Source organism: Dasypus novemcinctus, chromosome 1 (genome assembly GCF_030445035.2).
Source record: "Dasypus novemcinctus isolate mDasNov1 chromosome 1, mDasNov1.1.hap2, whole genome shotgun sequence".
NCBI lineage: Eukaryota > Metazoa > Chordata > Mammalia > Cingulata > Dasypodidae > Dasypus > Dasypus novemcinctus.
The window spans coordinates 5,945,451-5,959,734 of NC_080673.1; the positions used below are offsets into that span (position 1 = coordinate 5,945,451).

Below are 14,284 nucleotides of genomic sequence, written 5' to 3' on the forward strand. Positions count from 1 at the left end.
TGACTGAACCAGAGGAAGGAACCCTAACAACCTTGAAGCCCCAAAAAATGCCTAACTACTTTAACACACATTGTGGCAGAAAGGAAAAGTGGGTATCATGTGTACTGTGTTTAAATATGAGAAGACCGGCCATTATACCTTTTTTTCCCCTAATCTTATATGGTATCTATAACCTGTAGAGTCGACATTAATTTTTAAATACTACACAATAGTCCATTTTTATCTGAATTATTTCCTGGAAATTTACTTTATGGGCTACATACTTACTGTTGTATGTAAATTGGAGGTATATTTCTTGAGTTATAAAAAATTAATCATTTATATGATTCAAAAGGAAAATATTTTTCCAAATTTTACTGGAGTACCGTTATAAATGCAATCTGCTATTCGCTATAATTAAAGTTATACTGCCCACTTACATTTAAGAAAATCTGGTCATTATTACCTAAAACATGCTGGAGTCAAATGGTAATTGCAATCTAAAATTTAAAATTTGATACTAGAATACAATAGGGAGATATTTGCTGTGAAAGATTGAAGGCACTTACTTTAATAATATAGATATGAAAAATGTTACATCATAAAGTTTAATACTCCAAAGCATAATTTTAAAAAATTCATAACTATACAATTCATACATGCATATGAAATTTTATGCAATCTGCAATGACATTAAAGTACTTTCAAATTTTCTTTCTTTTTTTAAAATTTATTTCTCTTCCCTTCCCCCTGCCCCTCGTTGTCTGCTCTCTGTGTCCATTCGCTGTGTGTTCTTCTTTGTCTGCTTGCACTTTTGTCAGCGGCACCAGGAATCTGCGTCTCTTTTTGTTGCAGCATCTTGCTGCATCAGCTCTCCATGTGTGCGGTGCCACTCCTGGGCAGGCTGCACTTTTTTCGCATGGGGCGGTCCTCCTTGAGGGGTGCAATGCTTGCACACGGGGCTCCTCCACGGGGGGGAAGGGGGGAGACACACCACACACCCCTGAATAGCAAGGCACTCCTTGCACAAATCAGCACTGCGTGTGGGCCAGCTCACCACATGGGTCACGAGGCCCTGGGTTTGAACCCTGGACCTCCTATGTGGTAGGCAGACGCTGTATCACTTGACTCAAATCAGCTTCCCTCAAATGTTCTTACTCATCTTTCTTTAAAGATGTGGTTTCTTTATTATTGTATGACAAACTTTCATTCATGATTTATATTTCTAGGTGGTTATATATAAAGCATTTATCAAAAAACTGCATAGTATAAAGCATACACGAAAACCCTCCGGTTCTCATTTTAATAAATCAAAAATCAGCATGAAATTCCTTGGGTAAATAAAGTGATTATCAAAAGTAAACTTCTAGTTCACCTAATTCTCAATTTTAATTAACCAATTATTACTTTTTTGAGAACTTTCTAGTTACTAAAATAACAGATTGGAAACTCAGGCTTTCTAATTTCATTATAGGTAATTTAAATAATTTCTCCTAAAAATTATGGGACCTCTTTTAAGCCACAATTTCCAATTTATACACTATGATACAGTATCAGATTACTTAAAAATCTATGGAACTATTTTTTTTTTTTTTTTTTTTAAATTTATTTTTTATTTAATTTCCCCCCCTCCCCTGGTTGTCTGTTCTTGGTGTCTATTTGCTGCATCTTGTTTCTTTCTTTGTCCGCTTCTGTTGTTGTCAGCGGCACGGGAAGTGTGGGCGGCGCCATTCCTGGGCAGGCTGCTCTTTCTTTTCACGCTGGGCGGCTCTCCTTATGGGTGCACTCCTTGCACGTGGGGCTCCCCCACGCGGGGGACACCCTTGCGTGGCACGGCACTCCTTGCGCGCATCAGCACTGCGCATGGCCAGCTCCACACGGGTCAAGGAGGCCCGGGGTTTGAACCGCGGACCTCCCATGTGGTAGACGGACGCCCTAACCACTGGGCCAAAGTCCGTTTCCCTCTATGGAACTATTGACAACTTTACATTCATGAGGATTTTCATACATGGGAACTGATTTTAATGTTCTTTGACTCTACTGTATAAGGATTTTTGAACTGTTTTGAGTACCATCCACACTAATGTGATCATACTTGGTAATCTAAGGAAACTCTTTGGTCTCTTTCAGTTTTCATCATTTGTAGATAAGGAATAATGGCTTGGATTGATACAACTCACATCACCATATTTATGTTTATGCTTCCATAATTTTTTACTGGGAGTAAATGTGGCATAAAGTAAAAAAATAATATATTTTAACCAGAATGAAAACATATTTGAGATGAGCATGTTATTTATCAACTACATGAAAGGAATAGGATCATCTAAAATTGCCATTGAATCTTTGTAAAACACTTGGAAAATTCATGTGTTTTACTGGCTGTTCAGATAATGCTCCATGTTCATTTAGTTACTCACAAATTTTAGTAGATTTTACTTATTAATGATCAAAGCAAGTCAGGAATAACATGCTGTTATTACTACTGATGATTCAAAAACCTCAAAAACCTATGTTCAAAATTCCCTCCACTGTAAAAGAAAAAAATAAAAGTGGCCAGTCAGATAAACAGCTCAACTTAAAATAACTTAAGAATGCAAATTAGCAGTTTTCATTTTAATGATGAAAAGCATACGCTTACCTGAGTATGGGAAGGCGGTAAGCCTTTTCGGCCATATACTCCAATCAATGCATCCTTCTGAAGAGAGATATTGAATTTAAGAAACTGTGGCTGATCGATAAATAGCTGGGATCTCCAGAAGATCCCAGGTGGAACCTCTTGAATTGCTCTTCGGCCGATATCAAGTTCTCCAGAATCTATGGTATTATTTTCTTGTGTAAATCCACCTAATTTTCCTGAATGTAAGAAATTCACAGAAGAAGAAAAATAAAACAAACAAAAACAACCAGGTTTTCTGCTAAAGAGTTCTTTTCACTACAAACTTGGACATTTCATCATCTTCTGATTTAGGATATTTAAGTCAAAATCCTTTGACTTCCCCCAAGGTATGTCTATTACTGAAGCTGTTTTCACACCTACAGTCTTTCTTGATCACTGAGAAACATAATAATCTTAGTATTTATGAGTCTTGTTATTTCTTGGGAGGGACTGTCTGACACTTAGTCATTATGAACATACCATAATACTGCAAAGTATAAATTAAGGCAGAATGGATCATGGAGATTTCCAAATCAATCCTTAAGCAAATAACAATACCAACAGAAGCACTGATTCATCTAGTTCTCTTAAACTGATATGAGAATGAATGAAAAATCAGATGTTGGAAGGGCAGTGAAGGGGACATTGAAAGGGGAAGGGAAAAGACGGATAAACTTAAGATTTTTATAAGCAAACTTTTGGTGTAAGCTGCCACAAAATTTTTTTTCCATTTTCTTTTGATCCTCACCTCAAATCCCTTTCAGCCTGAGGAAGCACATTTATACTCTCTCTCTCAAAGCCCTTCACCCCATGGGAACATAAACTCTTTGCTCCCTGAATTTCTGCCTCCTCTTAGAGGACACCCCCTCTCTTTCCCCATGGCCTAGTTTTAGAGAACAGATCCAAGACTTCTATTTTATTTGGTATGGTGATTCCTTCCTTTCCTCATTTCCAAGGTTCATTCTTTCTCAGTTACTCTGAAGGGGTTAGTGATAGACGATGTTTTGCAATTTGCCTTAAATGAAAATATTAATCACACTGTCTCTTAGGAAGAAAAGGACCGTGAAGACTGAGGAGCAGAATCAAACTGGGAAAACTATCTTCTCTCAAGTCAACCTTTTTCTTAAAGTAATAACAAATGCTGACTTACTAAGTTGTTTCTTTTTAAATATTAAACGAACATAGCCTCCAGAAATGTTGCTAATTCAAAATCTAGAGGTCTCACAGTAAATTTCAAATCAGAGTCACCACTATATTACTTTTAATGACAGCTGGGAGTAGTTACCAGAAAAATTTAACAGAGTATCTACTAGGGACTTGGCACTTTGGGTGAAAAAAGAAATAAAAACCCAAGGATAGAATTTTAGAGATGATCTACTCTGGCTTCCATGGCTTTTGCCATCAAGCAACAAATTATCTGCTAGGAGATAAGATCTATAAACTGAGACATTAAATGACAACCTAAAGCGATATATGATTAAGGGTCAGAGAAAGGCAGTATCACTGTGAGCTGGAGATCAAAAGATTTCACGGAAGAGTTAAGTTCCGAGCTAAACTTTGAAGGGCAGAAAGGATAAGGACATGCCCAAAAACGTGGCAGTGGAGATGAAAGGTGTTAGGACGATGGCAGCAGAAAGATCCACCTGGCTAGAAAAGAAGTTAAGAAAACTGGTTTTGGAGTCGACACACCTGGGTTTAATTCCTGGCCCTGTCGATACCAATTGCCCTTGAGAAAGATACTAAACCTCATCTGTAAAATGGGTTGGGACAGGAATGATGACGACCCAGCACTGCTGTAAGGATTGCATGAAGTATTACAATATAAAGTGCTTATTCCAGTGCCCAGCCCTCAGGAGGCACGGAATGAACGAAGACATGAATGGAGCTGTCATGGGAGTAACACAAAGTAACATAAAGTTGGAAACATAAAGTTTTTGGAGGATCTTGAATGCTATGTTAAGGAATTTGGTCCTTATACTTTATACTTCATGTTAATGGTTTTTTATATTTTCACTCTATCAAAGAACATTATTCCACCCTTTTCCCCCAAAGATTTACATATTTACAAACACTCTGTTACTATGCATATCGTTTATGATATGCTTCAAAAAATGTATACTTGAAGTAGACTTGTTATTGGTAAATTGCATTTCATTGACACAAAGGTACTTGCTCCTGAGTTGTGTATTTTGGGGAGGGGGTTGCTGGTGGTAGGTAATCAGGAGAAACAGAATTCAAGATTACTAAGAAACATGCCCTAAGATCACAAATGGATATGGCAGGTATCTAAGTTTATGGTGAACAGGATCTAGAGTAAGTCACAATGAATTCACACAGATAAATGTGACGTTTGAGGGAGTGTATATTTTAGTAAACATTAGGAGTGTTTTTTACCTGGGCTACCGAATCCCCCAATTGTATAAGGACCATCAGCTGCAAAGGACAACTATAGCTAAATGGAGCCCTATTAAAGGTTTTGAGCAGGTTAAAGGTGAAATGAAATCACTGCTTTGAGGACACTAAAGTACAGCAGGAAGTCAAGAGAAGAGTTAGTATATAGTTACAATAATTCAGATATGAGGCAGGAAGGTCTTGTTCCAAAGCTTAATAAAAAGACATTATTTACAATGTCTTCAACCCTTCTTTCCTGATGCCCATAATGATCACAGTTAACTGTTTGGCTATTTTTCCTGAACTGATTTAGTAATATAAAATGTACTAGGAAGTAAAATTTCATTTTTCATGTATCAATTCCTAGGTTATAAACTGTGCATCAGTCATAGAAATTTTAAATATTTTACAACAGTAGTACATGTTCACTTTAGAAAAATTAGAACAGATAGTTAAATAAAATGAGAAAAAATCTATAATCCTACCACTCAGATTATTTTTGTTTCCTATCTAAGCAGGTATCTTTCTTAACGCAGAAATTTTTAAATATCTGAGACCAGTTTCTACCTTTTGTTTAGGATGCTTCTGCATAGGTATCAACATCTGCCACCAATCAGCATTTTTTTTTTTTGGAGGTACCAGGGATTGAACCTGGGATCTCATACATAGGAAGTAGGTGCTCAATCACTGAGCTAAACCTGCTCCCCTCAATTAGCTTTTATTGAGAAGATTAAATAGGTTTGGGTGGTGGTGGAACTAATCTTTACTGAGAACCTATCCTATAAAATATGGCAGTAGTTTCACCTAATTATCTGTTTTAAACTCCAAAACAACTTTTTGAGTTGATTATTATTTCAAGAGGAGGGAATTAGGCTCAGGGAAGTCCAATATGAGTGCTGGAGTCAAGATTCAAATGTAGGTTCTGTATAATTCTAAAACCAAATATTTTACTTAGGCATCACTGTAATCTTTATTTTTATTAAAATGGAAATATTTTTTATATTACTATGTCAAATTTATTTTATACAACATCAGATATATTAACATATTGAACTAGTCTAGAAAAATATTTAGCTAGCAATTTTAGGACATAAAGGCATATACATTTTTTACTAAGAATGAATGCTAATATTTCTGTAAAACAAAACTGCCATGGATACTATAACATAATATTCTTTTTGTTATAATTTACATTTCTAATAAGTTTTTGCCTTTTGGTTGACTTTGACATGAAACAATTTTAAAAATATTGAATAGAGAAATAGTCCTTTTTTCCATTAAGACCTACTTGCATATTTAAATATGAATATGGTTCACTCATATTTGGACTCATTCATCAAGTTCAAACATTTATAAAGCTGATATTATGCTTTATGGTACTAATAAGTTCTACCTTTACCATGTGAGCCTTATGTAATTTAGTCTATTCTTTGGTATTGATGCTATTGCTGCTGTAAATAGTTTATAGCAACTTTTATAGTACAGTTGTGCTTTGAGAGCTGGTTAACATAAACTGGTCCTAATGCCAGATTTTACTTATTTTTTCCAAAACATCATCTTTATCCAAGAACATTAGCTTTGGTAGTAAGTGATTAACTTCTGACTTCTAAGATTTCAGGCTTCTGATCTCAAAGTAGTTCAATAGCTATGTATTTTTGTTTTGTTGCTTCCTCCATTTATCATTTTAATGGTTTAAAATATTTCTCACTGAAATATGTAGACCCAATGTTGTGTCAATAGATGTATCTATCTAATTGATCTATTTATCCAGTTAATCCCATAGTACATTTAAAGGGGGCTATTTTTCAGAGATGGGGATCTTTCATTTGTAAAACAAAAGAATCAAAGCTGTCTGGGTGTGATTGAAGGGGCAATAATTGTGATAATTGTCATATTCTTCTCTCCTAATGACACAGCCTAACTAGTAATATCACAGACTCTCAGGATTGACATGTCCATGGTGGTCATCTAGTACAGGGGTTTTCAAATAAGGGTAGCCATACCCATGGACTACCTGAAGACTTTTTAATAGGAAATGCTAGGGAAATGGATGTGGCTCAAGTAACTGGGCTACTGTCTACCATATAGGAGGTCCAGGATTTGATGTCCAGGGTCCTCCTGTGAAGGCAAGCTGGCCCACACTGGCCCACGTGGAATGCTGGCCTGCACAGAGTACTGCCCAGTGCTGGAATGCTGCCCCATGCAGGAGTGCTGGCCCATGTGAATTGCTAACACAGCAAGATGACCCAACAAAAAGACACACAGAGAAGAGATAATGAGAGATGCAGCGGATCAGGAAGCTGAGGTGGTGCAAGAGAATGATGGCCTCTCTCCCACTCTGGACGGTCCTGGAGTCGCCTAATGAGAATATAAGCAGACACAGAAGAACACACAGCGAATGGACTAGACAGCAGACAATTGAGGGGTTGGGGGGGGGGGGGGGGGTTGGATAAATAAATAAATAAATCTTTAAAAAAAAATAAGGCTACACCGTTTTAAGGGAATTAATCTTTAGAACCTTAAATACCATATGTAGGCTTTCTTTACAACAGAAAGTCAAGCATTCAAAATCTTATTATTACCCATTGTCCTGGGGAAAAAAGTGTCCAGTATTTCAAACAAAGGCAAAATTTAAAGTATTTTTGTTGGCAAAGGCTCCTTTATTTAAGATACTGAAAATGCATGTGAGCCTGCGGTATCTGTCCCTGTCTTATACATATTTCTGACAAGGGCAAAGTGTAGCCTTAGAAATGGAGTTTTTAAGACTGTTGGCACATTTAAAAATCAGGTTTATCAGGAAGGAGGAATAACATTTTTGTTTAATGAGCTCATCTCCAACGCAGAGCCCAAGCATGGTCAAAGAATGCTTTTCACCTGAAGAAGAGTCTCATGATGGTAACAGAAGGTCAATAAGGTAAGAAATATTAAAGGAAGTGATTCTTGTTTAATCTACTTACAAATTCATGACAAGGATTTGTGCCTTACCTGTCTTGCTGACTCTCTACCTCCCTCCCTAGAGAATTGAGAACCAAGATGGTTGTGGTGAAATTTTATTTGACTGAAAAAATAAGTCAGACTTTTTTCTAACAGAAAATATGATTACCTACATTAGATAGAGGACATTGACCATAAATTAAATGAACTAATGAAAGTTATATTTAAAGCACATGATATGACAAAGCATTTAAAAATATTATAACTGTAAAAGTGAATTAAAATGAACAATATTTGTATTTTCACCTCATTCGATTAAACCAAGCGTCTCTAAGTAAAAGAATAACAGGAATAATTAGTAATACTGTGCTAAGCCTTTTTTGGTATACTCCACAGAAACTGAGGAAGGGAATGATTCTAATAATTGTATAGCAAGTCTTTTTGAAAGTGGGTATTTGCCAGTTCTTTGCTTTGAATAAAACTGAAGGAGAAATGTGATGGAACTGACAGCTCATAGGCTGCTAAATATGCTTTCGGCAATAGATCATAATGTGATTTTTGGCTTAGGACTAATAAAGATTTCAAAGAGTAGAATGGCATGTCTCAAAAAATCTTTCCATTCCCATCTAATTTATTTAGCAACGTTTCTAAGTGTTTACGTTTATAAAAAAGGAAAACAGGAATAGAATTGATATGGAATCTTGTGTTGTTCTTGTAATAGAAGTAATGTTCACCTATGGATAAACTATCTGAAAAGTCCCCATTCATTTAATTTAGCGAACTGTTTTCAAGAATAAAAAAAATAAAAATAAACAACAAAATAATAATTAAGAGACAGTTTAAAAAAATAAAAAATATTTTCAATAAATTTTCCCTTTTTATGTTAAATAATTATAAAAATGTTTAACATTTATATTGCAATTAGGTAATTTTTAGTCAAAGGTGTACAGTTAATAATGGTAAACATAATTCAATGTAGAAAAAACCATTTTTCTCCCTTAACATTTAACAGTATTAGTCTCAGGAAATTAAAACATTAAACTTAAATTTGTGTTCCTGTTATTTTTCAGGGACACTGATCTATTCTAGGTTTTCCATGAAAAAAGAATCTCATCCTTAAGCACCTACCAACTTTTTTTCCCCCCCAAGATTCATTTCATTTATTTATCTCCCCTTCTCCCCCATTGTCTGCTCCCTGTGTCCATTCACTGTGTGTTTTCTATGTCTGCTTGCATTCTTCTCAGGCAGCACCAGGAAACTGTCGCTTTTTTTTACGTGATCTTGCTGCGTCAGCTCTCCGTGTGTGTGGCACCACTCCCGGGTGGGCTGCGCTTTCTTAATGCGGAGCGGCTCCCCTACGTGGGGGACACCCCTGCGTGGCACGGCACTCCTTGGGTGCAGCAGCACTGTGCGTGGGCCAGCTCACCACATGGGTCAGGAGGCCCTGGGTATCGAACCTTGGACCCTCCATATAGTAGGCAGACATCACTTGAGCCACAACCGCTTCCCGCAACTTGTCTTTTCTTAAAATTATTACTCTATTTATAAGAAATTTATTTTGAATGAAAGTCTTAAAATGTATCTTTTCTAGAGGGCAGATGCAGACCTGACCTCTCATTGTAATCAATGATTGCTGGAGACTGAATCATGTCCCCCATAAAAAACATTCAAATCTTAACCCCTAGTCTTGTGGGTGTGAACTCATTTGTAAATAGGATCTTTAAAGATCCTATTTAGATGAAGCCAAATTCAGTCAGGATGGGTCTTAATGCTACATGACTGGAGTCCATATAAGCAAAGGAAATTTCGTCACCGTAGAAAGTACTGGAGGAGATGGAAATAGATTGGCATATGATGGCGGCAGAGACTGACTGTCAGCAAGACACCACCAGAACACTTCAGACCTCGTGGAAGACATACCTACCCTCTAAACTGTGAGTCAAAAAATTCCTGTTGTTCAAGCCAAGGAGTCTGTAGTATTTGTCATAGCAACCCTGGCAAAGTAAGACAGTGATGGAGAGATGTAAGGACATCACTGAATTTTCTCTGCCTCAATCCACTGACCTTGCTACAGTTTAGATTAGTATCACATTCCTGCTTAAGCCTCTAATTTGAGTACCAGGGGACTAGGGTCTTTCTGGAAGGGGCCTTGTCTATTGAAATTCTGCACCATTGCTTTTCAAGTCATGGCCCTTCTCTAATTTGTCCAAGTCGAGCATGGTTGCTCCAGTCCGCATTTTCAAATGCTCTTATTGATTGTAAACATACCTGGAAGTCAGTGAGCCACTGACAGTTTGATAAACTTATAAGTAATTGCACAGCCTTTTTCTCTGAAGCTCATAACTCCTCTTAGATAAAGGCTGTTCACAGAAGTCTTTCATCATATCTTGAATTCCAGAAAACTTTCGCTTCAGAGGAAATAAAAGGAGGGCCAGTTCTAGTGCTCTCTATTGTGCCTTACTGAGATCACTCCATCTTTAAATCCCTAGAGCTTGAACCTGGGAATGATCATAGGAAATACTAAGATTGTCTGTGGGTTTTACTAAGAGAAAAAGGAGGAAAAGTGGAGGGAAAAATAGAAACAGGGCAACAGAGTGCCCTGTATTTATTCTAAACTCAAAGCTTATGGGTTAGGAATCAAACCAATTAAAGCACTCCCAGTTAGAGTGAGATGTCCTGTCTTCAAACGCAATAGGATATCACCTTGAAGACTTTTTTCCAACATATCCTGTTGTGCCTGAATGTGGGAGCCACTAGCAGTCTTTTCACCTGCTAACTGTGATTTTTCTTTTCATCAGTAAGTATGTGTCACAACACTCTTAATGCCTTAAAATACACTTGTAAGAGTGTGAAAACATAAAGAGGCCATGTACATAAAGCTATTGTTATTCTTTTCCTTATGTGATACCCAGTATATGAAAACACATCAGTAAAGTGACATTTTTTCAGATAATGTCTTTGAAAAGTCCTTTGTATCATAAGAAACGTTTTAATAGTTTACCAACAATAGATGTTGTAAGGATAAAACAGTATTTAAAATCATACCGATAATTAGGAGGTTTGGTATCTGTTCAAAAATTGTGACATTGGAAATGAAACAAAAGTTACAAAATACTAAATATTTTGCCATACATATCATGAATTGGCCATCTGCATATAACTTAAGTGAGCCTATAATGATTATAAGGAAAGAAGAAAAAAAATCCCACTGTGAAATTCTAACCACAATTGTTGAAGAGGGTAAATAATAATATCATTTTAAGTCCCACAGAAGCACTAATAATTAAGATGTCAGGAAGCAAGGTTAGACATTTATAGACAATCAATAGCCCACCCTCAAGTTCTATGACCTAACCTTGGATTCATACACCGGCTCTGAGATCTCAGAGAGAATATATCTTTTTATAAACAACCAGATGCCATAACTTCACATAGTGGATACAGACTGTTATAACACAAAGCTCAATAAAATAAAATATAACTACCCTGTGTACACAGTTTAATGGACACAATCAATGTAGCATCTAATTAAGCAACTATTATAATACATGGCAATAATATAAATACTATAAACAATATTGAATAAAATTCATTGCTCTTGCAGTGCTGTTATTCTCATTTCTTCAATTCACAGGCAATTGTTTACCTGTTAAAAATTCTAATTCCCTGAAGTTGTCCAGTATTTGAGGAAACTGATACATGGATGTGACAGTTTGAATTTGGTGAATCCCAAAAAGAGATGATGCTTTTGAATTGATCCATTCCTGTGTGGAACACTGCGTTATATTCCGTTAAGGGACCCTGATTAGACTGCTTGATTAGATCACTTTTGACTGGACTATGTCAGTGAGATGTGACTCAAGTTGGTCTCTGACCTCTTGCTCGGTCTGATATAAATGGAGGAAAAGAGAGCTGCTGCCATCTTTACCCTACCATGTGTGAGAAGAACTCGGATCGCTAGCAGCCACAGCTGAAGTAAAAAGCCCCCAAGAGACCGTATCTATGGAGCAGCTCAAGGATGAAGAAAGAGCCATATGCCTACTCACCTACAGCTGGGCTGAGGGAGGAAGTAGGGCAGTCAAGACTGAGAGAGGAGGCCCAGAATGAGACAAGCCATGTGCCTGAACACCCACAGCAGGGTTCTGGGAGATGGTGAGCCTGGAGAGGAAGGCAGGGACCAGAGCAGAGATTGACCGCCATCTTGCTTTGACCATGTGGCAGGATGCCAGGATCACAGTAGCTGACTTTGGTGAGGAAGCATCTCTGAAAGTGCTTTGATTTGGACATTTTCGCAGACTTGGAACTGTAAGCTTTTATACCTAATACATTTTCCATTATAAAAGCCAACCGATTTCTGGTACTTTACATTGGATTTTGGCAAACTAAGACAATGATGAACAATCATATAAAACTGAAAAGCAATTGGAGTTATTTTGTTTAGACAGGATGAATCATATATATATAAAATATGTACACACACATGTATTGGTACTTTTTCAATTTGTACTCATACACAAAGACTTTTTTTGAGGGAGCAGTCATTTGTCATAGTCATACAAACCCAAATTCAAGGCCTTTCATTTTAGTGTATGTTATCCCAAATTATTCTATGCTTGATTTTGATATTTGTCTTATTGCTCTTTCCAAATAAACCTAGTGTTGAAATATCCTGCTTTGATACTATTTTTTTTTCTATCATAATTTTCTTATTTGTTGTAATTGCTTGTTTGAATCTTGTCTTGCTAGAAATGCACATAATCTGGGAACAACAACTGTGAGTGTCCTATTCCTTGATATGTTCCCAGTACCTTGCTCAATACCTGGCACATATGTTCAATAAATAAATGTTGAATGAATGAATACTATGCATTAAAAGGACATTAAGAATAAGATTCCTTTCATAAAATCCAAACACACAAAAATATAAATAACTAATGAGAGGGATTTCTATTATTACTTTGGAGGATATTATTGATGTTGATTTAATGATTTAACTTCTAAAGAATTTTGTTACAGAGTTGCAACACTGACTTTCTAGTTCATTGGGCATCTAACAAGGAGATGATGGTGGATGCCAATCCCAAGGAACAGAGAGTGTCTGCAACTGCAAGCAAGATAGCTCCATCCAGCTGCCCCATGGGATCTAAGCCCCCTCTCAATTAGAAACAGGGTGGGCATCACCATCCCCAAATCCTCAAGATTGGGGAATGAACAAATGGACTTAAGTAGACTTATTATTATACTACTATAGACACATTATTATTCTAGCAATGGAAGAACTCTTATCAATGATGTAAAGGCAGTGGCCACCAAGGTTCTGAGGGACTGAAGAGGGAAAAATAGGTGTAATATGGGGGCATTTTCAGGATGTTGGATTTGTCCTGCATGATACTGCAGTGATGGAAACAGGCCATTGTATATTTTGTCATAACTTACAAAATTGTGCAGGACAGAGTGTAAACTATAATGTAAACTGCAGTCCATGTGCTTCAATATGGGTTCATCAATTGTAACAAATGTACCACACTAATGTTGTTAATGTAAGAGAGTGTGGAGCGGGAGTGAGTGGGGCATATGGGAATCCCTTCCATTTTTTACGTAATATTTATATAATCTAAAGCTTCTTTAAAAATAAAAAAGATAATTACAAAAAAAAAAAAGAATTTTGTTATAGATACAAGTACATAATCCTGAATTGCAGGCAAAAATAGTGAACTAATAATGACTAACCTGTATTGAATGCTTGTCATGTTTCAGTTACTGCTTGGTACCCTATAAGCATTATCTCATTTAACTCTAACCACAACTCAAGCAGAAAAACAGGCCAGAAAAGTTAATTTGCTTAAAGCCACTCAGTGAGCAGCAGAGCTTCAATTCTTAACCACTATTCTATATCATACCAATCTTTGTTTTGCATCTACTTTATGCAAAGCATAAATGTACATAATACAAGGCATATCTATTATGCAAGGCATATGTATTATATCATATAATCATCACTATATTCATTCATTCAACAAATACTTATTGGGTACCTATTACATTCCAAAAACTGACTTTGGAGCTTGGGATAGACCAGTGGGAAAAATACCTATAATCCTTGCCTTACACTATAGTGAAGAACATACACATTAAATAATAATGGAGATAACAGCTAACACTTTTCGAGGATTTACTATGTACTAGATACTGTTTTAAGCATTTAGACTAAATACAAAAGATCATTCTACGAGGTAAATACCATTAGTCCCTTTTAATTGATGAGAGAATTGAGGCAAAGAAGCTATGTAATATTGTTCTAAGTAACAAAGACCGTAATGA

General features: G+C 36.5%; 1 protein-coding gene across 13 annotated transcripts in view; it reads right to left on the reverse strand.

Annotated features, from left to right (window-relative positions):
- TENM3 (teneurin transmembrane protein 3) overlaps nt 1–14,284 on the reverse strand; it is a 682,045-nt gene that overhangs the window by 143,000 nt on the left and 524,761 nt on the right. For all 13 annotated transcript variants that reach the window (XM_071213974.1, XM_058305014.2, XM_058304951.2 and 10 more), the window contains one exon: nt 2,621–2,835. In XM_071213974.1, the coding sequence (XP_071070075.1) occupies nt 2,621–2,835 (215 nt within the window). The remainder of the gene's footprint in view (nt 1–2,620; nt 2,836–14,284) is intronic.